The sequence below is a fragment of the Xenopus tropicalis genome, chromosome 5, assembly GCF_000004195.4.
Source record: "Xenopus tropicalis strain Nigerian chromosome 5, UCB_Xtro_10.0, whole genome shotgun sequence".
In the NCBI taxonomy this organism is placed as follows: Eukaryota; Metazoa; Chordata; class Amphibia; order Anura; family Pipidae; genus Xenopus; species Xenopus tropicalis.
This window is the reverse complement of record NC_030681.2, coordinates 98,638,906-98,665,195: the sequence shown is the minus strand read 5'-3', so window position 1 is coordinate 98,665,195 and position 26,290 is coordinate 98,638,906. Positions and strand designations below refer to the sequence as shown.

General features: G+C 39.3%; 1 protein-coding gene across 6 annotated transcripts in view; it reads left to right on the top strand.

The window, feature by feature from the left end:
* The window catches only part of arhgef10 (Rho guanine nucleotide exchange factor 10), a 76,238-nt gene extending 50,295 nt beyond the window's left edge, over positions 1 to 25,943 (top strand). For all 6 annotated transcript variants that reach the window (XM_012963478.3, XM_012963479.3, XM_002935157.5 and 3 more), the window contains 11 exons: positions 44 to 159; positions 2,466 to 2,593; positions 2,719 to 2,819; positions 6,875 to 6,996; positions 9,071 to 9,157; positions 9,555 to 9,778; positions 9,995 to 10,152; positions 16,553 to 16,695; positions 16,812 to 16,986; positions 24,255 to 24,377; positions 24,653 to 25,943. In XM_012963478.3, the coding sequence (XP_012818932.2) occupies positions 44 to 159; positions 2,466 to 2,593; positions 2,719 to 2,819; positions 6,875 to 6,996; positions 9,071 to 9,157; positions 9,555 to 9,778; positions 9,995 to 10,152; positions 16,553 to 16,695; positions 16,812 to 16,986; positions 24,255 to 24,377; positions 24,653 to 25,179 (1,904 nt within the window). In that variant the 3' untranslated portion in view covers positions 25,180 to 25,943. The remainder of the gene's footprint in view (positions 1 to 43; positions 160 to 2,465; positions 2,594 to 2,718; positions 2,820 to 6,874; positions 6,997 to 9,070; positions 9,158 to 9,554; positions 9,779 to 9,994; positions 10,153 to 16,552; positions 16,696 to 16,811; positions 16,987 to 24,254; positions 24,378 to 24,652) is intronic.
* Positions 25,944 to 26,290: the final 347 nt, after the last annotated feature.

The window sequence follows — 26,290 nt, the reverse complement described above, 5'->3', positions numbered from 1 at the left end:
ACAGATTACTAATGGATTCATGTTTATTTTTAAATACTTTCAGATAAACTGTACATGGGGCCAGGGCAGCTGTATAATGACTTGCAGAACCTACTTCATGATTTGGATGTAGTCAACCAGATATCTCAGCTTGTTGGACAGCTGAAGGGAAACTATCAGGTAACCATCTGTGACCGGCTCTACTGTTTATATGTAATGAAACAGTAGAATTCCAGTGCATGGGATGAAAGGTTTGTCGGTATGGAAATCTCTATGGTTGACTCTTTTCAGCCCAGCGTGTTTCACTCAGCTGAAATAAGTCTCTGAGCACTCCCTGTGGCTCCCAAGAGTTAGTTCTTTTAGGGCCCAAATATGCTCATTAGAACATTATCAGGCTTAAAAGCACTTACACTTGTGCTACCCAGTCTTTTGCTTTTGGTGTGAATCCGAGCCTCTGGAAGCAATTGCAAATACTTACCTGGCTGATACTGTAGGGCAAATTGACATCTGGTCCATGGAAACCAAGGAAGTGTTTGCTTTTATTGCTTTACTTGACGCTCACTGAGTGGTTATTACTGATACACTGATTACTGATGACATGGGTTACTGTCCAGTATTACTTAAAGAGCCTGGGTGTGTCATTAGCTAAGTAATTACAAAGGCCCACTATACAACCACATTTTCTGAAAGGATTGTAGTTACATGGCTAGTGTCGCCCACACCACATCCTCCTTAGGCTCAAAGAAAATACTAAAATACTACAGTTTATGGTTCCTTTTGCCTCCTTAGGCTCAAAGAAAATACTAAAATACTACAGTTTATGGTTCCTTTTGCAACCATGTTGTGGTTTTAAAAATCAGGCTACTTCCCCTTCTGGCTTCTTGCAATGAATATATAAACAAAATAGGGTGCCTTTTTATCTTCTCCACATATTGCCAGGTACGCCACATAAAAAATGGTGTAAAGTTTTACACATTTTTCTTCCACCAGAACTTATGTAAAATAATGGTGTAATCTGCCGTTTGGATGCCAAGCTTCTTCATTTATTTTACATGGCTTTTTACGCCATTTTTTTGCCGAATTTCATTTTACACATTATAATAAATTGGCCCCTTAGAGTTTTTGGCGGTGAAAAGGGCTTGTCGCCAGCCTGCAGAGGTTATTTAGGCAAGACTAATGGTGCTAAGACTAGTTAAACAATTCTCACCTGAACATATGCACTACTGCCTTTTTCACATAAGGATAAAAGCTTTTAGGCAATTGTCACAGTGGGCAATAATTTCAAGTGCTTTGGCCTGGTTGGGCTACTAAAATGTGCCTGGCCAAATGCCTAAAAGCTCCTTTTCCGAAAAATGCAGGCTGATCTAGTAATAACTTACTAGAAAATGAAGCTAATACATTAAACAAACCCATATAGGAATAAAAATGATGGTAAACAGGCATTTAATGATGGAAAGTGGAAGTGGCTGTCCCATGCTGCCTTTTGGTTTGGGCACATTTTTGGTCTCTCTCTTTCCCCTGCAGAGTGCAGACACACGGGACTTAAGGGGTGCAGCTATAATTCCCCCTAGCCTCTAGTATATTCTGTCTGAGAGAGAAGGAAGAACAGAATGTGGCTTAAACATATGCAGCTTCTACTCGGGGTTATCGTCAGTTGCCATGGAAACTTTATAACTTTATACTGACGCTTCAGTATCAGTCTGTGCCTTTAGAACTATGACACTTGGATCATTCTGATTGTGTAACTTGTTCCTAAGGGAAGTATATATATAATGAAATGGCAACTGACACAACTGGAACCCCCTCAGTGCGTTTCAGCTGGGCATAGGCCATTATCAGCTCCGTGTTTAACTGAAAAGATAACTAAACACAGTGTATATAGGGAACAATATACCACCATTGTAAAAAATACAGTGAATAATGTGCCCCCTATTGTAAAATATTAATATATTATAAGTAACAAGGAGTTCCATGATCATAAGATTTTAATCTCATTAGGAAGTTCCTGATTGCCATCTTAGCACAGATAATTCCGCATGTAGAAGGCAGCACACAAATCTAACTTTTAACAACAAAATAATTAGACCTGTGGTTTAGTGTGGTGTGAATAGGAAATCGTGTTATGAACCAAAAAGGCTTATTTAGTAAGTGGTTAGAGTACGAAAATATTCAATCATACTTTTACCCACAATGCAACATTCTTTACCAGAATAGCAGCTTTGGCCTGCTGTGAACTGGTATAAAATTGTGTTCCAGGCACAGGAGGCACCAGGTAGTAAATTTTTCACATTTGGGCACAACGTAGATACTTTAATATAAAGCAGCTTATCGTTAAGTCTTGCTGGTCCTTTAAAGGAATTCCTGATATAACAATACCTGTAACTCTACCGTATTTGCAGCCTGATCAAAAAAATGTCTGTACTATTTATTTTCTGGGTTTTTTTCATAAATTTTAGATTTAAAATGAACCTTTTTTTCATGTGCAGAACCTCAACCATGCAGTTGCCCAAGACTGGTCTGTAGGGTTACAAAAGTTGATCTTGAAGAAAGAAAATGAAATCCGAGCTGCAGACCGCTGCAGAATTCAGCTCCAACTCCCTGGCAAACAGGACAAGTTAGTGGTATTTTATTCCAGCCATGTCATTTCATTGAAACGCTCATGAAGTTTGACGATTTTTAGTAAATATTTATTCATTAACCTTGCATTTACTTTTACCATTTTCCCTGATTGTGTTTCAGGTCTGGACGCCCCACTTACTTTACTGCAGTATTTAACACATTCTCTCCTGCTGCCAAACAGTCATGGCTCAGTAACTTACAGATGGCTAAGCTTGCTCTTGGTAAGTCTCCAGATATGCAGCTCTAAAAACCAGACTAGATGGCAAAAATGTGAGACTGGGCACATAATCCATGTGATTTCTGCATTTTCAGAAGCAAAATATCATATTTATCTACCTGTAGGACCCCGGCAGCTTTTTGGAACTATAAGTAGAAATAGTTGGTATTTTAGTTCTTCAGGTTGTGATAATTTCTGAATTAACCTTTAATCTATATACTTTCTGACCCAAAATTTAAATGAATAATTAGACTGTGAACACTGAGCATCTTGTAGGTATACCTATACTGTACCTATACAGTCTGCTTACCTATGATTTGTCAGTCCTAGGATCAGCTCCCCTTTTTAAAATGCAGTTGGTTAAAGGGGAACTAAACCCCCCTTCCTTGGTTTTAAATGATTGGATCACTGAAGAGGACCCCTGACCCCCTGCTAAACTGCATCTCTACGCCTTAATACTTTTGCCTAGGTGAATTAAGAGCAATGCAGTGGGTTTTGCACTGTCCCTATTCCCAACAAGTATAGCACTAGTTGTCACAGACAACCTCTCTAATCTGTTAAGCTGGCCATACATGCACCGATACTATCGTACGAAACCTCATTTCGTACGATATTCGGTGCGTGTATGGCATGTCGGCGAGTCGACCGATATCGCAGGAAGCTGCTGATATCGGACGACTCGCCGATCGGCCAGGTTAGAAAATTTTGATCGGGCGCCATAGAAGGCAGAAGGAGGTAGAAATCCTATTGTTTCTACCTCCTTATCTGCTGTTTCAGCCCTGACTGTGTGTGGTGGATCCAACATCGTCAGATCGCCACGTGTATGGCCAGCTTTAGCCTTGCTAGACAAAATCGGCTAATATTTACATTTGGAGGCGAGGTGGATGCAGTTGAGGAGGAGTGGGGTGGATGCAGTTGAGAAGGAGTGGGGTGGATGCAGTTGAGGAGGAGTGGGGTGGATGCAGTTGGGGAGGAGTGGGGGGCAAGGGCCTTCTGTAGTGATCCAGTAAGTGATCCAATAATTAAAAAACAAAGGAGGGGTTTTAGTTCTGCTTGAAGCTCTGGCACTATGGATGACCCAGTTTGTGTACTGTAATCTATGGCAATTGTGCTTTAACCCTTTTCTCTTATATAGAATTTGATTTTTACTATTTTATATTTAATACTAGAGCTCATTGCAACGGCTTCATGTGCAAGTACACAGGACTTACCTGGGCTATCCATGTGCCTCCCCCACTATATGCAGCTCTGCCAGACCCATCTACTGCTGCATACAGAGTGGGGTGTAAAAGCATTGGCATTGCTCTATACTAGAAGCACAAACAGGACAGCAAAGTGCTGGAAATACTTTGCACCCCACCCCACCATTGTAAATTTGTCTGGTTGCCTAATAATTTTTCAGCAAACTAAGCAAACTTTTATTGTGTAGCCCATGAACATACTTGGGAAAAGAGAGGAAAACTGGGGGGACAAGTAAAACCGAAAAGGGCAGGGCAAGCAGGGGTGATTCTAAATAATTCAGAATAATTTTTTTTTTCTTGATTGCAGTACAGTGCTTTATGCACAAGATAATTCATGAATACTTATTGTTTTTAACACTTACTTTATTTATTTAACATCATAGAGTGTTTAGTTCTGTTTAATTCACCTCTCCTTAACCTTAATCATTGCTTTGTTTGGTCACTGTCCAAGTCAGATGTCTCAGAAGCCATTGTCCCATACCATTTACTGATTATATCTTACAAGCTTGAAGCAGTCAAGTTCTATGGCTCTAGTTAATATTTGTTGTGGTATTAAGCCAAGGCTTTTAAATTTATGACTGGCAGCGAGCACCCAGCTTAGTGGTGGTATATGTATGGGATCTGTGATCCAGAATCCTCAGATAAGGGAAAAGTCTGCTAATTCATAAATTTTCTTCATTAAGGATTAATTAAATCTTAGTTGGGATCAAGTACAAGGTGCTGTTTTATTATTATAGAGAAAAAGGTAATAATTAAATTTTTTTTTAATTATTTTATTTATATGGGTCTAAGATGAGATGGTCTTCTTGTAATTCGGATAACTGGTTTCCAGATCATTTACCTATATGGCGTAATTGCACAAAAGCACACTGAATAACTACAAATTGTTATTTTCAAGTTTCGAGTATGGCTTGGTTCTTCCAATATTCTATTTGGACTGAATTGATAAAGGCTTTAGGGCTCTAGCACACGGGGAGATTAGTCGCCTGCGACCCGTTTCCTCTCAAGGCAACTTCCGCGATTTCACTGAAATCTTGCTGCCGTGTATGCCATCCCACTGGCGATTTACATTTTCGCCAGTGGGATGGCATTTCGGGGAGATTAGTCGCCAGTGAACAGGGAGATTTATCATGTGCGACTAATCTCCTCGTGTGCCAGAGCCCTTATCCTGTATTCAGTATCTTTTTGAAGGGCCCCTATTATAATAAGATTGTTTCTTTCCCACTTGTGTGGGGAAACAATACTACTTTTGCAAGAAATACAATACTATTGATGCAAGAAAAAGCCATTCTTGATCATTGTGTTGCCCATTTAGGAAAATGCCTGATAGGCTGCTGTGCTTTTTCTTAAAGTGGACTGCTCAGCTTTACCCTTTAAGTGCCACAGATTGTAGCGATCTGCAGCACTTCCAGGTTTGGGAGTGGAGGGTGGTTTTTAAAGCTGCTCCTTCTCACACCTCTCCCTCCCCAACCCCTACACAACGAGCGGAGTGGGAGAAGAGTTCATATGGGTGCCTCTGTAGACCACATAGTTTGGTAAATCTATGCAAATTGGGCATCAAACTATTTAACCATACAAAGACATATTTCTTTGGCGATAATGTATGTTTTGGCAAAATTGTCTATATAAAAGTAGAATACTGTTGCACATTTATATGTGGGCTGCTTTGATTTTTTTGCCAGGGCTGCTTTTTACTCCCAGTCCAGCCCTGCTGCCAACACTAGGAGGAAGCTTGTAGCACAGGTAGCCATGGTGGGGCACATGCACAAGCAGTTTCGGACTGGTCTACCAGGATACCAGGAAATCTCCCGGTGGGCCCAGGTGTCAGTGGGCCCTCTTGCTTCCCTCTATTTGCCAGAGTTGGACTGGTCCACCAGGATACCTGGAAAATTCCCAGTGGGCCCAGGTGTCAGTGGGCCCTCCTGCTCATGCAGCCATTTTCCTTGTATGCCTTTACCACGTCATTCCTCATTTCTATATGAAGACAAAGAATATGAATAGAAGGAAGAATAAATAATATATATTGGAAAGTGATTAAGAGAATAAATAATGCAAGTGAAGAGAGAAGAAAACATTGCTTGGAGACTGGGCCCACAGTCTAAGGTTCTCTGGTGGGCCCTAGCACCCCAGTCTGACACTGTCCACAAGTACACCAGCTCTCGCATGTTCATATCAGATTGGTTCATTCATCTGGGAATGGCTTACAATTGTTTTTAAGAATAATAATTGTTTAATATAATATATATAATATAAAATAATATTGTTTAATATAGAACCAGAATTTTAAGTATATTTCAGTCCACAAGAAAAGCAGTCAAAGTGACCCTTTCTTCATTTTTATGCATAGCTGAAGGAATTCTAGTAAGAAATCTACTTCTGCTCCTAACATTTACATTTTCATGGGATACCCTATACAGGATAAAGCTCACCCACTGGATTTTAAACAGCAGCCAGGACAGTATGCTGATTAGAGCTCCCAACTGCAGACTGGTTTCTCCATTATTGGTGTTCATTAGTGCAATGCGGGGTTTTCTGATCATCATGTAGTCCCACAAAAATGTATCTATATGAAATTAATTTTCTGGCGAGAAGACCCTCTTCTCGTTTGTATGCAATGGCAAGAAATCCCTTAACGTTTCCGTTTTTACAGAATAATCTATGGGCTAAAGCTCATCCACAGGGTTATAAAGCACAACAGGAGCAGTTTCTGATAGGATCCCAAGAAGATCTTAGGGAAAGGGCAAATGGTGGCAAACATAGTGAAACATATGGCTGGCAAAAGGATCTCTTTACCTTTGCATTGATCATTCATTTACAGGAGAGGAGAACAACACAGGATGGTTCTGTCTAGAAGATGAAGGCCATCAAGTTAAAAAGGAGAAGCATCCCTTGCTTGTTAAACACTTACCTGTTGTCATGTCAAAGCAGCAAGAATTTAAGGTAAACTAAGCATGTCAGAATAGTAATTTAAAAAAAAAAAAAAAAAAAAAGCATCATATGGTATACAGATTGTTTGTTTACTTTTATACAGACATGGGCTAATTTACTAAGATACATTTCAGATAGCAGCAGTACAGTTCCCATATTGATTGTAACTAGAGTGTTGTGCAAATGTTGCGTTACATACATCACACATTTACTTTAATGATGAGATGATGGTGGGGTTCCTATGACTCTTACATGTAGGTCATGACGTAATTCTGCACAGTGGGCTGGGACACCACTACTCCAATTCCCGCTATACCTTTCTGTATGCTATTTGCAATGATATGGGGATTTTGTTTTACTTACCTGACTGGTCTTCAAGCAATTCTACTGGAGATTTTTCTTTGTATTCTCAACTTTAGTAGATTACCTTGACTTTAAGGAATACTGTCATGGGAAAACATGTTTTTTTTTTTCAATCCTGCATTGAAATCCATTTTTCAATAACACAGACAGATTTTTTTTATATAATTTTGAAATTTCACATGGCGCTAGCCATATTCTTCATTTCCCAGGGTGCCACAGCCATGTGACCTGTGCTCTGATAAACTTCAGTCACGCGTTACTGCTGAGCGATGTTGGAGTGATATCACTCCCCTCCCTTTCCCCCCCAGCAGCTGATCAGCAGAACAATGGGAAGGTAGCAGTAGATATCAGAATAGCATCCAATAGTAAGAAATCCAAGTTTGGCTTGCGACTCCTCCAGTTACATGGGAGTAGGAGAAATAATAGGTTACCTGAAAGCAGTTCTAATGTGTTGGCTCCTTCTGAAAGCTCAGACTCGGGCACAATGCACTGACGCATCAGTATTACAACCAAAAAATATATATTTGTTGGTTCAAGAATAAAATTTGAAATGGTAGAGTGAATTATTTGCTATTTAAAGAGGGTAATTTCGAAATAAAAAATACACCATAAAAATCATGACAGAATCCCTTTAATAACATTTATAGAAACTGCAGAAAAGCTGCATCTTTTTATGGTCTTCCCCTGCTTTATAACCATAAATTGTTTTAATATTCAGTCTGCTGCTTAGGGGAGCTCATGGCTGTTTAGTACAAGCACAACACTTGGAATTTGGAAAGATCAAAGATTTATTAAGCTCTGGATTAACAAGTAAATTAAATACTCAAACCTTGTATAAAATACTAGTGGACTAACATGAGAGCTAGCCATATTGTACACATGCCACATTTTATGATTTTATTTTTTTCCAGTCTGTTAGTCACAATAAGCAGCAGCTGTGCATTCAGATTTGTAGAAACTTTATTTGGGCAGGGCCCTCTTTTCCTATGTTCAGTGTATACACCCATTTGTTGTACAGCACTGCAGAATATGTTAGCACATTATAAATAATAATAATGTTGAAGTTGAATGCATGTGCCAGGAGAGTAGAACATATTGTACCTGCCTAATCTAAGTTTTATACAAATAGGTTTGTGTTTATAATACATTATTCATTGTTTCATTTTGTAGTAAACAGTGTATCTAACATACACTACAAGGCTAAAAATGAATAGCCATACTGTTTGCTCACTTGCTTTTTGCTTATGAAGAACCACATTTTTGTGGGAGCATAGAACATGGTGATCTCAAGTAACCAAACAGTTGGCCTATATTCTGTGCCACTTGCTAATGGGTTTATATTTACAGTCTTGGATTGGTGCAAGACATATTATGCTTGTATCCCCATGTAACTCCAAAAAAATTATACCATTACTATTTAAAATATATTTCCTCTTTCTAAATAAATCTATTCCAATTCGGATTTTAGTGAAAACAGACTTTCATGCACCCATCTGGTCTTGTCAGTAAATGTGTAACATACCAGCAGTTATGTCATCCAGTCTACAGATGCCAGCATACATATTTTAATGCCAGGCAACCATTTGTGGTTTATATATACCCTATATCTGCTTTGTACTCATGCCTTTGCAGATTAATGGTTTTTTGTGTGATAATGTTTATTTATAGCCCTAGATATTAAAAAGGCATCCTCTGACCCAATTTGCACTGGCTTAATTTTCAGATTGAATGTGCAGTCTATAATCCTGAACCATATCTCAGTAGTGAAAATGATCCAGATACACTTTCCATGCATCATGGCTTTCTATGGGTACGTAAAAATTTTAATAGATTTTCAAACATCTGGAGCATTAAAAAAATTATTGTGACTCTTTAGAATTTCCTAAACTGCATGTGTCCATTTCTGTAGCAGACACCGCTCGCATTGTACAGCATAAATACAACATTTTGGTAATAGTAAGAGGACATGTAAATCTGTAGTGGTCAAGATCTATCAGTTTCTTGATCTAGTTATCTGCTTTTCTGCTTATATGGTACTTTTCCTTCCCATAGGGCTTTCAGCTAAACTGCTAGTGATGTCTGATGCGCCCACTGACAGATCATTGTGCATATCAGCAACAGAATATTGAAATTCTGTTACCAAATGAAAACATTAATCCCAGTGAACAAGGATCAATATATTGGTTCTCTTACTCCCTTTTTTATAGATTGGCAGCTGCACTAATCAGATGGGGCAGATTTCAGTTCTTTCCCTCCATAATCGTAGCCCTAAGGTGTTGGAGTGTTTCAATGTCGAATCACGCATACTCTGCATGGTCTATATCCCAGAGGAAGCAAAACAGAAACAACTAAGCGATGCCCCAGATTTGGAAAATGGGTCTTCCCGAGTACCAGATGTGCCCACTATTTGTCTGGGCATGGAAGAAGGAAGGTAATTTATTTTGACTGGTCAGATCTCAGCCTTGAGAATAGTTCTAGACAAGAGAATTTTCAAATTTTCAATATGCTATTGCTCTAAAAATAAATTAGTGTAAAAAGAAGCAAACTAATATGTATGGGTACAAATGATTTTAACCAAGATTATGGTGCAGCTGAGGGTAATGCTGTTTAGGGTTTATTCATTTGTTCTATGATTTTGTTTTTGTAGCATATGTGTCTACAAAAGTAGTCAAGGATCTAAAAAAGTACGGTTGCAGCACTTTTTCACACCAGAAAAATCAACTGTTATGAGCCTTGCTAGCATCTCTCAGTGCTTGTATGCAGGTCTTGTAAATGGAAATCTCGCCACCTACACAAAAGCTGAAGGTAAGTTCCACCTTTGCTTCTACTTTTCCTGCACTCTGTTTCAATCTTAGCTATCCTTTAGTTAATTTGTGTTTGTTAATATGCACAGTGAAGTGCTTAAAGGGTTACATTTTGGTTTGCAAAAGGTATTTACAAACTGGTTATCAGTTGACCTGGTTTTTGGACTGGTAGAGAAATATAAATAAGTTAAAGCAGAAACAATGAGGTCTGATCCTGCAAAGGAGCTGTGTATTTTCTGGTGACGATAGCAGGTCCTGCAATTACCCTATTCTGTGATAGGGATGGTTCACCTATAGCAGTGCTGTCCAACTGGCGGCCTGTGTGGCCCCCCACCTGTCTGACTGCTTTGATGGCTTACCTTTGTGTAAGCTTTAAATGGTATCAGTACTGAGATTAGTTGCCCCCCTGCATTGTTCACTCCTCAGATTTAGGCTGTAACCCCCCCTGTATTGTTTAAAAATGTAATCCCCTGTGTTGTTCACACTTTTTAATGCCTGCATTGTTCACCCCCTGCAGTGTTCACACCTCAGACTCAAACTGTAATCACTCACATTGTTCACCTGTTCACACCTCAGACATTGTATGTACTGCCTTGCCTATGCTGCTGTGTGTATAGTACACACAGGCAGGGTAGGGCAGGTAGAATATGGCACACACAGGCAGCATAGGGCAGGCAGAATATGACACACACAGGCAGGGTAGGGCAGGTAGAGTATGGCACACACAGGCAGCATAGGACAGGCAAAGTATGGCACACACTGGCAGCATAGGGCAGGCAGAATATGGCACACAGGCAGCATAGGGCAGGCAGAGTATGGCACACACAGGCAGGGAAGGGCAGGCAGAGTATGGTGCATAGGACAGGCAGAGTATGGCACACACTGGCAGCATAGGGCAGGCAGAGTATGGCACACACAGGCAGCATAAGGAAGGCAGAGTACTGCCTGTGTGTGCCATACTTTGCCTGCCTTATGCTGCCTGTGGGAGGTGAACCTGGCAGGGGTTTGTTCTGCGAGTTTATTAGCAGTCGGAAATAGCCAATAAATGGTCTCTAAGGTGTGTAATTATGTGCTGGGGGTTATTGTGCTATACACAGGGCAGGAGGAGGCGGCATATTGATTTAAGGGTATGTCTTAATATGACATAATATAATTCTTTCACAAATGAATGACGGTTGATATCCCTGCAGTGAGGACCAAGCATTTGGGTTTTTGCTGCACTACCACCATTGTGATAAAATGGGTGTGGTTTGAAGTGGGTGTGGTTTAAAAGGGGAGTGGTCAAAATTGGCTTCCATTAGCGGCCCTCCACCATGTATTCTAGAGAAATTCCGGCCCTCGGCACCGCAGGAGTTGGACAGCACTGACCTATAGGATCACAGCAGCGAAATTGTAAGGAGGAGTATACTTTTGACCCTAGTTTGATATATAGATGGAATAAGTAAATATGGCCATGTAATTATAAAGATAATTTAACTGTATTTGTATTAAATGTAAATATTTATAGCCTTAAATTCATGAAGGAAATTGAACATATAAAGACCGATTTCATTGTAGCAATTACTCAAAAAAATGGGACATAGAACTATGTATGAATTATATTAGGTCAGGAATGTGCAGCTGGCAGCCCACAAAATACATTGTCTGTAGCCTTCTAAAGGTTAATGCTGGTGTAGGCTTTAAAATTGTACTGACATTTTTGCATGCCTGCAACCTTAGTGAACCCTGTTCTGCTTACAAGCCCCATTATGTTTTTTTTTTAAATATAAAGAGTGTAGAACATAACAAAGTTTGTACTAGGTAAAGAGAACAACGCCATTAGAGGGGTACAGAAGAAGAAAAAAAAAATAGCACAAGGAGAGAGGGTATGAAGAATTTGGAATAGAGAGAAGTAAAATACAAAATGTATGGGGGGAGAACAAGGGTTCATATGCAAGAGAAAAGGAGGCAAGTGGCAGATGAGAAAAAGGGGAACTAAGTATTTTAGATGATAAAAGAGAAGAAAAGGTGAGTGGTTGCAATAGTCACCTATATCGGCACATATGGATGGTGGGGAGACAAATGGTGGGAAGTTGTAAAGGGCTGGATGATAGGAGTAAAGAAGAGACCCATAGGGAGATTGTTACAAGTGAAACAACAATAAAGAAATCAAGTTGAGACACAAAGGAAAACAGAAAATAGGTTGTGGCAAAATGATGGAAGAAGAGGAGGAAAGGACAGACAGACAGAAAAGAAAATGAATAGCAGAGGTAAAAGTGAAGAAAGAGCGGAAAAGAAGAAGGAAGGGAGATATGGCCGTGAGAGGCATGGAATCTTACAATCTTACTAAACTGGTTAAGGGGATGGAAGATTTAAACTATGAGGTTAGACTGTCGAGGTTGGGGTTGTTTTCTCTGGAAAAGAGGCGCTTGCGAGGGGACATGATTACTCTGTACAAGTACATTAGAGGGGATTATAGATGGGGGGTGTTCTTTTTTCCCATAAAAACAATCAGCGCACCAGAGGTCACCCCTATAGATTAGAGGAACAGAGCTTCCATTTGAAGCAGCGTAGGTGGTTTTTCACGGTGAGGGCAGTGAGGTTATGGAATGCCCTTCCTAGTGATGTGGTAATGGCAGATTCTGTTAATGCCTTTAAGAGGGGGAGTTCTTGAATGATCAGAATATCCAAGGTTATTGTGATACTAATATCTACAGTTAGTATTAGTGGTTGTATATATAGTTTATGTATGTGAGTATTAAGATTGGTAGGTGTGGGTTGTGTGTGCTGGGTTTACTTGGATGGGTTGAACTTGATGGACTCTGGTCTTTTTTCAACCCTATGTAACTATGTAACTATGTGCCTATATAAATATGTGGGGGCCAATGTACTTTCCAGTATATAAGATGAGCAGGACCCCCCGAGTATAGTATATGTGTGGGCTATTGATGTGGGTATTACTAAAGGAGGTGGGGTGTAGTCTTATGAAAGGCTATATTTTCTGGTCCGCTTTGTGTCATTTAAGTGCAGCCTTTTACAGCTTAGACTCTTCAAAAGCTGGCCAACACTGCATTACATAAAAGTGATTGCACACTTAAAAATACTGTTAGCTTAAGGACATCACATGGCTTCATGTGATCCTTAAACCAAATCATTAAATTAGTATACTTTTAATTGTAATCACTTGTATATAAAAAAATAGCAATTGATTATAAAGTGATTGTTTACACTTGCAAATGAAGCAAGGCCAGTGTTATTCTAGGCTGCTGCATCTGATGTGGTCAGCTTTGGAGTGTTCACCCCCCCTGTGAAGTGATGACCTATTTTCCCATGATGAGATTGTTTGGCCAGAAGGCATAAAAGCAAGATTACTTGGAACAATGGCATTTTTAATGTATGACAGTTCTGAACTAGAAGCACTTTTAATGCCCATATACCCAATCAAATCAATGATCACTAGCCATTTTAGTAGGTGTTATCTTAGTTCATAGACAAATGCATAAATATGTTGTGGAGTTTATTTTTGGCTCCTCACAGACAGAGCACACTTTCTATCATATTGATTTTAGTATATAATATGCACTTAAGGGAATCTTACAGTTTATTGAATGTTTGTATGTGTTGCAGTGAGTGCACGTGCTGATGCTTTGATACTTTAAATGTGTTGTTTGTATTTACTGCTAAGTACTTTGAATGTGATGGTAAAAAAAAGCCCTGCTATATACCTGCTAAGTACAGGTCTATTCCTGTACTTAGCAGGTATATAAAAGGGATTTTGTACCATCACATTCAAGGTACTTTGCAGTAAATACAAACACCTATTAACCAGAATGCTTGGGACCTGGGGTTTTTCAGAAAAGGTTCTGTTTGTAATTTGGAACATTATAATTCTACAAAAAAAATAATATAGGGTTAAACTCCACAATTTTTTTTCATCAGATTTGGTGGAACAGATTTAAGGTGGCCACACACGTGGCGATTTGAGATCTTTCGTGCGACCCGCCACTAACCGTTCAGGGCTGAAACGGCAGATAAGGAGGTAGAAACAATAGGATTTCTACCTCCTTCTGCCGATTCAGCCCCGAAGACAGATTTTGCTCAGGCGCCTTCTATGGCGCCCAATCAAAATCTTTAAACCGGCCCGATCGGCGAGTCGACCGATATCAGCAGCCTCCTGCGATATCAGTCGACTTGCCATACATGCACCGAATATCGTACGAAACGGGGTTTCGTACGATATTATCAGTGCGTGTATGGCCAGCTTAAATCTGATCCTCCATGCAACAGCACGAGGTTTTGTAGAATCCTACAAAATCTGATCTCCATAGGCTGTAATGTAACTTCAGATCAGATAAAGTCAGATGAAGTGTTTTGTTACAGCTACATCCGACAGTCAATGTATTTTAATGCCACAAAAAAAGTCACCCCAACTGGATACAATATTGTGCCGGATGCAGACACAGCATGCCAGTGACGTAGCTGTAGTTTACGCATCCAATTTTTGCATCAGTCCCATTATATTTTGACACACATGACCAGATATGATTTGTTGCATGTGTTTTGTTGATCAGGCACCATCCGTGAAAAACTTTTGTCGAGTTTAGCCCTTAAACATTAAATAAACCAGACAAGATTGTTTTGCCTCCAAGAAGGATTAATTATATCTAAATTGGAAGTACAAGTACAAGGTACTGTTTTGTTATTATAGAGAAAAGGGAAGTCATTTTTTTAAATTTTAAATATTTGATTAAAATAAAACTTGTGGGACATGACCTTTTCTTTCGGGCAGGCCTGGACTACAGGGTCTGCTTTATCATAGCCCCCCCCCCCTTCCAGCCTCTCTAATATCTTTAAAATAGCGAAGCAGGAGCTAGCAAGCCGGAAGCTTGGGTGGAGGAGGAGGGACTGTTCCTCGGTCCACTACAGGGTGAAGCATGGGCAAAAAAAAGAAAAAGAAAAGAAAGCACTGGCAACAGTTACCTGAATAGAATTATTGTTGTTATTATCTTGCCAGCATATTGTAATGCGCTGCACAAAAATGTGATTTGTATGTATAAATGGGGTATGGTCCTGTGTTTAATCCAAAGATCTTTTGTTCCTAGGGTCCTGTGTTTAATCTGAAGCTCTTTTGTTGCTATGGTCCTGTGTTTAATCTGAAGCTCTTTTTGTTTCCCTTGAACATCAAAGTGCATATTCTGTACATGCAGTCTTTACTCTGACTCCAACCTTCCTACCCATTAAATATATACAGAGAAGACAATTTGGTACATTAACTGAACAAAATGATAACTGAATAAGATGAAAAGTGATTGGCTGAAAATTGGTATTTCATTCAAATCATATCCAATTATTAGGTCCTATTAAATGCTAGTATTCATGACTGCATAAAGGGCCTTAATTGTACTTTTCTCTATTCAGATGGTAGTAGGAAACTTTCTGGTCACTTCCATTTGTGTTGCACAGATTTCAGCCCAGGGAGGCTACATGTTCCACATTGCCTGTGACAGCGGTATAATGTGTTGTGTAATATGCAGTCAAACTCATTCTAATTCTGTCACCGTAAATCTGTCCTTACTCTCTGCTGTAAGATTATGTACAGTAGGAACCGAGATTAAGCTTGTGTGCAAACTATAACATTGCCTGTGCATTAGGAACAACAATAAAACAATGAAGTTATTGTACTGGCACAATCCCCTATGATGAGTATTTATGGTATATATATTATAAAAGGCAAATTAAAGAAATTACTAAAATGGATCATACTAGACAAGTTAATAAGAGAAAATAGGCTTACCACAGTGAATACTAAAGACATTTTGTTTTATTTTATATCTTCTAATATTAGTGCAAGTTTATCTGCTTGTAGCCTTGTACAAACTTAGAGAAATAGTAGCAGAATAAAGTTGCATTAGGGACCCAGTGTAGCTCTGTTTCCATTGACTCTATTTTGGTAATCTGTATATTTGGCAAGGCAACAGAAGAAAAACCTGGGGGCCCCAACCGGTAATTGCAGGCAACGACACTTCCCCTCCGATCAAAGCCGCAAGTAGGAAGTGCAGTATGCCGTTGGGGGGAGGGGTTGACATGTAGCGTAGCAGCTCCTGACACAGATGGGGGGCCCCCACAGGTAGGAACCTCGGGCCCCAGACACCCCAGCCAAACAATGATTGGGGTTATTACCATACTTACATAGGGTACCATGCACATTCTAATACAAAAATGAAGAAAACAGCAGCACTCCGGTTGTTTTGAAAAATGTGAATCTTTACTCAAGTGCCAAATGCACATTCTAATAATTTTTATTGATTATAGTTGCTTCTCAATGGATTCTATGGTATATTGCCTAAGGTAATGTATGTCACGTGTAATGTAACTTATGAATTATTGTTTTTTCCTATACTAAATTATTTTGTTACTGCTAGATGGAAACTGGAACACAGACCAACCAAAGCTAATCAAATTAGGAGTTTTGCCGGTTCGAAGTCTGCTGATAATGGAGAGAACAATCTGGGCAGCTTCTGGAGAGCAGATATTTATTATTGGCCAGGATTCTAATGCCATTGAGGTGAGTACCCAAAAGAATTTTCTTTTAAACTGGCAACAAAATCAGGGAGTGGGCAGAGCATGGCTATTCCTGTACAGTTCTGTGCTAATAATCTTTTTTATTTCTACAATTTGCAGCACCAGTTTGAGGCCCATAGTGAAGAAGGCATGGTGATTTCTCACATGGCAGTAGCGGGTGTTGGAATTTGGATTGCATTCACTACTGGATCAACTCTGCGGCTCTTTCACACCGAGACATTTGAACATTTGCAAGATATAAATATAGCAACTCCAATACACAACATGTTACCAGGTAATTACAATGATAGATATATAGGTGGATGGATAGATAGATAGATAGATAGATAGATAGATATAACCAATGCTAAGGCTTCTATTTTCAAAAATGTATGGACCGCTTCATCTAAGAATTAAGCTAGGAAGTTAAGCTACTGGTCACAAATGCAAAAGAAGCGAGAAATGAAAAGAATGGAGGAGAAAGCAGTCAGACTGGAAAATATTTTAAAATAATTGAAGATATGAGAGAAAAAAGCAACATTTGAAAAAGGGAGAACTTACCAATGTTGACAATAAGGGAAAGCAAATCCAGCTGAAGAGAAGGAAAGTGACAAAGAAGAAGAAACAAGTAATTTAAAATAAAAGAGATCTGAAGCAAAATGGAAAAGTGGAAGAGTAGAAATGTGTTGGGTTACTTTTGGTAGGCCCTTTGCAATTAGGTTGGCACATAATGGCCAATTTACCAAAGGAAGAAAGTTTAAAATCTGTAGTACTTTCAGCAATAATGAAAATTTGCCACAGCATCGCCAATTTTTAAGAGAATTAAGTTCCTATCGGCAAACACTCACATTTTTTGGCCAGGTAAAATTTTGTCCATTGAATATTAAGGTTTACCAAGAGCACAAGAATGAATTTTTGAAAAATTTCTCCAGGTTCCGGCTTGTAAACTACCTTAGAAAGATAGAGCAGCCATTTTTGCATCCTATTACCTATGTTGTGTCCTCCATGCTAATATCCTACATACGCCATTTCTTTATGGCACGATTTCTCTCAAAAATTTTCACCACTACAATTGTATGGGAAAAATACACTGGGGAAATTCACCACATTTAACTTGCCACAGCATGCTTACAGTTTTTTTGAAAATACACAGAATTGAGGTGAGACAGAGTTAGACAGGGAGAACACTTCAGTAAATATGCCCCATCACATAAAGAGTAAAGCAGCCCTGTAATCAATGCATTCCTTGGGCCCATAGGCTCATAGAAAGCTATTCTCTTCCTTTTACATTCTCTCTTCAGTGAACAGATTACATTTGCTTTTCATTTCTAAACAAACAGCCTAATTTTTTTATTCTGTATGTTAACACTATGTACATGTATGGGATCCATTATCCAGAAACATATTACAGAAAGCTCTAACTCACAGGAAGGCCATTCCTTTTTCTCTGTAATAATAACAGTACCTTGTAGTTGATCCCAACTAAGATATAATTGTTCCTTATTGGAAACAAAACAATCCCATTGGATTATTTAACTTTTACATTTTTTAGTAGTTGGCACGGAGATCCAATTTAAGGAAAGATCCATTATTCACAAAAAACCCAAGTCCCAAGCATTCTGGATAACAGATGCCAGACCTATACCTTCTGATATTTGCAATCCTTTTCAGTCTTATGTAAGCAGTTTCTGAAATCATTTAAGTCTAATAAGAACTCTGTATTTAAATATACCATGAAATGAGTTTATATTTCAGGGCCCATTAGTTTATCAGGTCACTGAATTTTCTGAAGCTGTTATCATTTAAAACTAATCTTAATCTCGCTTAAGATCATAGCACTGTGTTCATGAAATAAAAATACTTATTTTATTACTTTGTTTATAAATGTACTGTATACTTATGATTCAAAGTCATTTCCACCTGATCTATTCACTTGCTTGTCAAGTCATTTTGGCATTTTACTTTGCCACAATAATGCCACCTAGAACAAAATATTTATTCTGCAGAAACCATTACCATACCTGAGTAAACAATTTTAGAAGCTTCCTCCCTTTGCGTAAGATAGCAGCTGCCATTTTAAGTAGCTTCCTTCCTGCTCTAGCCCTTATAGCTGAGATCACACATTCCTAAGGGAGGGGGGATTGAGTTCTTAGCATTCTTGAGGGAGGGGGTAGCAGGAGAGAGGAGAGAACTGCGCAGACTCTGGCCTCATGAATTAAGGATGTTTCTGAGAGAGGAAGTCAGTCACTGGAACATTATGTTTACAAATAGAGACAAGAAATCCTGTGTTTCTTTTGATAGAGGACTCCGTGCAGCATTACTGTAAGTGGGTATGGCTGTATTTACATAGGCCTTTCTGATAAAGCTTACTTAGTTTTTACCTTTCCTTCTCCTTTAATGCTATGAATGCTTGGCAGCTTGTATGTACTTGTATGTGCATATTTTATACCTAGGGTGGAGAGTTTGCTGACCAATTTGTTAACATAAAGGGGGGAATTCACAAAAGTGGAGATAGCCCTTTTTTGGAGTAAAAGTGGTGGAAAACACTTTCTCCAGATTCACAAACAGAAATCTGCATAAATTCCGATTCAACCACCACTGTTCCGTTTTTGGGGAAAGAAAGACAGTATACAGACACTTTTGTGAATTTGTTGTTTAAATGACATTTATACAACGTTTTAACGGCATTTTTCCCCGACATTTTTAAAATGGTAAAGTAAAGCTCAGTGTAACTCTGTCAGATCCCCCCCATTGGGGGATCATTAACATATTTATGGGGATTAGCAGACTATTGTTAGGGGATCACATTTGCATGATTATGCCAGTTTTAGCTTAATCAATGAGGCAATAATAACATTTTGTGTGAATATATTGTAAACATTTTTATTTAAATTTTTAGTTTAAGCAGCAGTGCCCCCTCTTTAATCACTTCAACATAGCATGTCCAGAACTACAGAGCTGCTTGACAGGATTGGCCCCCACCTGTTCCTAGCAGCCATCTTGGTGATCAGCAAACAGCACATACACACTGGCACCCAAACTGGGATATTGGGGTACAGGGTTGGACTGGCCCCAACAGGGCACTGGATAAAAACCTAGTGGGCCCTAGTCCTGTTGGACCTCTATTCACCGGGCATGTTGGTGTGTGGGCCGGATTTCTGCTGCCCAGTAATGAGTAGGGGCTAGAGAAGATGGTATTTAGACCCTTAAATCTTGTTACAGAAGTGGAATTACACAGAAATATAGAAAACATTAGAAAGAATGATGTATAGTTTCTCTGAGCAAACTAAAATTACCCCTCAGGAAATGCCCCCAAATTGAAATGACAAATGGCATATGAAATGCCAAATCCTGCTGGTAAAATCCTTATTCCAAGGCTCCTGTAGCTATGGGACTGGGTTTGATGGCACCGACAGATTTACTAAGAGCTAAAGGCAAATTCATTAAAAAAATGTTGGGAAAATGACAAAATCTGAAAACTGTCTGTATAAAAGACAAATTCACAAAAGTGGAGATAGAGGTTTGTGAATACAGTGGAAAATCCGACAAATCTATCTCCACTTTTGTGTCAATATCACCACTTTTGTGAATTCCCCCCCAAAGAGTTAGCAAAGGTTGAACCTGATGGACTAATGCTGCTAGAGCACAGGGCACATTCTCTAACTGTGATACACAACCAATAGCAAATGTAAGACAGCCCAAAAATGCTCACTAGAGCCATTTCCGGTGCCAGTACTACTGCTGTCATTTGTTTTCTATTAATGGAAGGCTGCTGTGGGGATGTGAGGTGATTCCCTACCAGCTGAAGTATCCAGACAGAGAATGTTCCCTGTGTGACATGTGGCTTCAACCTTTGCTCTCTGAAAGCAAATACCTGCTGATAGTGGTTGGTAAATGCAGTGACCTCGCACATTAACTGAAGCATCACCAACCAGAACCTGACCTACTGTATTCTAATGGGAGTCACCATATCTAAATGTGCTTAAGGGCCCAGTTTCCTTACCCATACTACACAAATGGGATCATTGGAAGTAATGGATGCTGCATGTAACTCTGCAAATAAAGGAGACGTCTATACAGAGCAAAGTTTAGTACAGTAACACAGGCAATAAAATATACACTAAATAATACATATAAATAAATAATACAATAAAATATACTAATATTTTACATTTACTGTATCTCTGCTGTTATTTGTACATAGTTTGAACATTACTGAATACTACATACACAACCTGTAAATTAGTCTGTATTAAAGCTTATGTGCTATTGCTTTGGCCAGTTTGCTCTAGTTTGAGGTGGTTAATAGTAGAATTTTATTGAAGGCTCTCTGTACTCCTGTTAAAGTGGACCTGTCACCCAGACATAAAAAGCTGTATAATAAAAGCCCTTTTCAAATTAAATATGAAACCCAAAATCATTTTTTTATTACCACATCCATACCCATCATAAAAGCATTTAAAATTCCCAGACGTCAGTCATATATTGCCTGCCCCGCCTCTATGCCTTAGGCATAGAGGTGGGGCTGGCAGTTACTTTCACTTTCAATTCAGGACTTCTTAGATGCTGCTGCCCTCCTCACATTGCCCCTCCCTCCTCACCATGTAATTTTGTAACCAGTGCATGGACATGGGCATCAGGTCCCCCCATACTGGCACAGAAACAAGATTTTGGCAGGATGCAATGCCTGCTTTAATAACAGTGTCCACAAAATGGTGCCTGCCTGGTTGGTGCAATTGTGAATTTCAAGGCTGAAGAAAATAAGATTAAAATAATTTATATAGTGTAAGTAAAGTTTACTTTGCTTGACAAACACAAAAGAAAACAATTTAGAATTATTTCTTATGGTGACAGGTCCCCCTTAAGCAGGAAAACAGTTAATGCTATCAGCAGATTGGTTGCTATGGGTTACTTAGTGTCTTTTATTACATAACCCTGTAAGTATTGTAAGTGCAGTGTTTATATATGATGGTACTTTACTGTAGGGCCTTTGCAGTTATATCTATATCTTTTGTAGTGAGTGGGAGTACTTGTACATGTACTGGTATCATCTACAAATCTGCAAACCCTCTTGTAGCACCACCTAAATCACCCATTAATAGCAAGACTGAGAAGAACTGGCCCATTTGATTCCTTAGCTCACTGTTTTGACCTAATACAAACCTTTTCCGCTAGTTCTGGTGCCCTGTGTTTTCACACAAATGTTTTATGTGGAAAAGTGAGAATTAAATCTAAACGTGTTGCATTGCATAAACGATGTTACCTGATCCCATTTGCTACTTACAGAATATCCTCATAACATCTAATCGCATTAGCTGGGCATGACTGCTCCTTTATATAACTGTGTGTGTTCAATTGTCTATTATGTAAGCCTGCATAATAGCTCTTAAAGTGACTTTGACGGCTGCTAACAACCTTTCTTTGCCATAGATAACTGTATGTTCTTGTATGTTGTGCCAAGGCCTGCTCTATCAACTAGAGGGTGCTGCTTCTGAAGGAGCTTATTGTTCATACATCAAAGAGTTATAATTATTCTTTATGTCCCACTGACATATTCTGCAGTGTTTTACAGAGATTATACATCATACATATCAGTCCCTGACTGAAATTATATTCTTCCTATTGTTTTTCTATTTTTTTTGCCATTATAAAGATAATTTGAAATTTGGTCTGTTTTCACTGAACTTAGATCCCCCCCCCACCCCTTATTCTTTATAGATAGGGCAATTTGCTCACAGCTCCCTGTCTACCTTTGAACAAACCATCCTTTTCCTTCTCTAAGCAGCAGCCTTTGAGCAGCTCATTATCAAGGGCTTCTCACTGCACTGGCAATTAATATTATTTGCTTCTTTGAGGTTCTTCGGGATAAGAAAGTGACAGTAAGTGCTAAAGTTCAACTGGCTTCATATTCTTGTTTAGTGCCACAAGTAACAGAAACCATAGAGATTTCTTTTATTAGAATTTAAACAATAGGCAAAAGTTTGTTCAGCACAACCCTGCTTGTTTTTAAACTTCTATGCTACCTAAGCATACTTAGAGACCCTGTGGCCCACCATACTGATATGCCAATTCCCTACTTAGCTCCACCCCCTTTATTCCTGAGCCCTTTTTGTTTGCCAGTTAAGCCTTCAATCACATTTTGGGTGTGTTATGGGGCTGGGCAGTGATTTCATCAGCCTATAGGGCTCAGTTACAACCACAACTACAGTTGCAGTTCTGCAAAAATTGATGCAGTCGCTGCACAATTCAGCACCATTCAATAAAGATATTTGTGTCGAAAGGTGCTTCTTGCACTTCAGTGCCTGCTGTTGCAAACTGTGCACCTATTGACATTGGGTTCCAACAGTGGTCTGCACCAATGGATCGCTGTTGGAATTCAATGTCTGGGGGGCAAGCTGAGGTCCCAGGGCAGCATCAGACCAAAATGCAGTGCTGTTCCTAAGTCTTCCTGTCTCATTTACAAACTAAGGCACATTTTATCAATTTAACCTGTCTGTATGTAGTGGAGTGTAGCAGGATACCCAAAGGAAAGCAACACAAGAACAAGGAGAACATACAAAGGCCTTGGACATAGTTATATACCTGATTAAACCTTGGACCTCAGAGCTGCAGAACAGCAATGCTAAACTATGTTTATTTTATAATATCATGTCCTGTTAAGAAATGTCAGCCCTGTTTGACTAAAAAGTAATTTCCCCATGTTATCTGGCTAAATGTTTAGGTTCCCAGTGCTCAAATTGTTAAGCTCTCCAGTTCCTTGCCGGTTAACAGAAGTGCAGAGGAAAAGGAAAACGTCTTTCCTAGGGAAGGTTTTCTCAGCGCTGCAAATAAATAAGTCGTGTATGAGGAGGATAAGGATTTTTATAGACCTAATATCGGTGTTAAAATGTTAGAATTATTTATAGCTTGGAATATAAGCAAGCCTACCACAGGTGTTTCCTGCGAGGCCAGGATTTAGGAGTGCACAGCTATTTCCACTTGTGCCTTTATGGGGAATGGCTTAGCTTGCATTGCAAAAAACAAAGCTTCCCAGGTGTGCGAACAGTGCTTGAATGTTTACCAAATACTGATGTCATTACATATGTTAGGAATAAATGGAACTATCTCTAATACATCTTAGTTTGGCCCTCTTTATTAAAATGGCAATATAAGCTCACACATGTCTAGTTGGAATCATTGGCCAATACTATAGCTGCCGGCAGAATGGCAAAGAAGCTGTACAGGAAGGTTAGATGCTAGCTCTGCATGTTACACCAGTTTTCTGTTAGTGCTGCAGGGCCTTCTGCTCACTGTGTATCACTGTGGTGCTTTAACTTCGCACACCTCAAAAACATACTGCCCCCTTTAATTGGACGCACATTTTCATGGATTAGACCTGATTAATGCAGAGTGTGCACTTTCTAAGTACTAGATACATATCTCAGAACAATCAATGCCCTAAATTGAAAGAGTTTGTTAGAAAGCTATGCTCATTGCTGTGTGCTTTTTATGTAGCAATTTCACAATTTTGTGTTTTAACTATCATGCTTAACTGAGTTTTTTGTTTTTTTTGTTTCCATTCAGGACAGCATCGGGTGTCTGTAACTAGTTTGCTGGTTTGTCACGGTTTGCTAATGGTTGGCACAAATCTGGGAGTTATAGTTTCATTGCCAGTTCCTCGTTTACAAGGAATCCCAAAAGTGACCGGTAAGTTTGGAAGCCCTGTCCATTCATTCTTCTAAACTTTGTTAAAGAGAAAATTGTAATTTGTGCAAATTCATTCATGGGTTTGTAAACCCAAATATACAGTTATGCCTAACAAAAGAAAATAGGCATCTTGATCAGGGAAATAATGTGAAATAAACCTTACAGCATCAGATCAGATTTTATAGTGATGGAGTATATAATGTGTTGTGCATTTAGGTTTTTAATATTTTCTATACTTGTATAAATATTTGTGTTTTTTCATTACATTCTTACAGGAAGAGGCATGGTCTCGTATCACGCTCATCACAGTCCAGTTAAATTCCTGGTCAAGGCAACTGCCATTAATAAGAAATACAGACGCACACCAAGCAGATGTAGCCAGATTTCTCACTCGGAGTTAAAGAATGAAGACTCACACTGTACTGGTGTTCAGCAAAACGATGAAGCCGCTGCATCAGCTACAAACAATAACAATGACAGTGCTGTGTGGCTTGGAGGGTCTATGGGGTCCATTGCCCAGAAAAGTGACTTATCCTCTTCATCGGGGTCCCTAACACTGTCTCATGGATCCAACTCCTGTGACGCAGGAAAGGAAGACTGCACTCTGTCCGATCTTTTGGGTGATCCAAGCATGCCACTGCCAAATAGCAAACAACAAAAAGCCAAAAGACTCAAAGCAGACTCTGTCCTAGTGATCTCTGGTGGCCAGGGCCACAGAAAGTTAAACAAAAAGGTCAAACCACAGCGACAAGAAGAGCTGGTATCTTCTGCAATGGTTTGGCAGATCCCACTTAACATGTAACATAACAGCAAGTAATAAAAATGGCGGCCTTACTGAATATTCTCCCCAATTTATTGACATTGAAATGGAATCAGTCACAGTCTGTTCATGTAACAAACTTTGTTATCTCCTAACATAAAAAGATATCTGTTTGCCTAATAATAATAATAATAACGCATTGAAAAGTTTTGAAGAGCCCAGAGAACTTTCTGCGTGGATCTTCTTTTAGTGACGTCACTGTGTCCTGTGACCCATGCACTTCCCTTTTGTGAAACGCCATGGAGTAGGACTAATCTGTAGCATAGCATCTGTCTAAACCGATACGCATAGTACTGGCTGCTTTCCTGCCTGGATTGGCTTCAAATGTTTAGTGGCTCCATGTCCAGAGCGTTCTGCTCGTAAATAGGAATTCATCTGTACACAAATGGCCAGAGTGAAACCATTTGCAACGGTACAACAGTAATGTGCTCTGACTTTCAGCGAGGCCTCCACATAAGCCCTAATATCCATCTCCTGTGCAACAAAAACATCAGGAACAAACCAATTCCTTTCTTTCTTGTACAACATCGTAAGGATTTACCTATGCTAATCTCCAGTATCCATACCCCTTATCTGTAAACATGGCGGCATGCATTTAACTTCACTGCAGTATTTGCTGAAATGGAAATTTATGGAAACTTTTACAGTGGCTCAGTATAAATATTACCAAATGAGAATTTTTTATATCATATTATTACAAAAGAAAAGGTACAAGAATAAAGCATGGTTGCTTATATATTCCTCTACAAAATTCTCACTTATTTTACAGTCCTCAAAGACAGGCTGGTGGTGTTGCATGTCCTGTTTTTACCTTTGTCATTGTATTTCCTCAAGGTGCAGTGTTTGCTGATATAGAATACAGAAGTTTGTGTCATTAGGGACCTGGTCGATGCAAGCAGATCTCCAGAATAAAACTTATAGACCAACAGCAACTCAGTACCTAAAGATGCAAAGTGCAATAAAATGGTACCAGGGTCCAGAAGGAGGTGATGTTGTAACTTTTTCCTCTTTGCAGCCGCCAGTCCACAAGGCAGAAAGTCTCTATCCAGCAGCTTCTGAAGACACCCTACTGCCCCTTGATCTCCCTTAATGA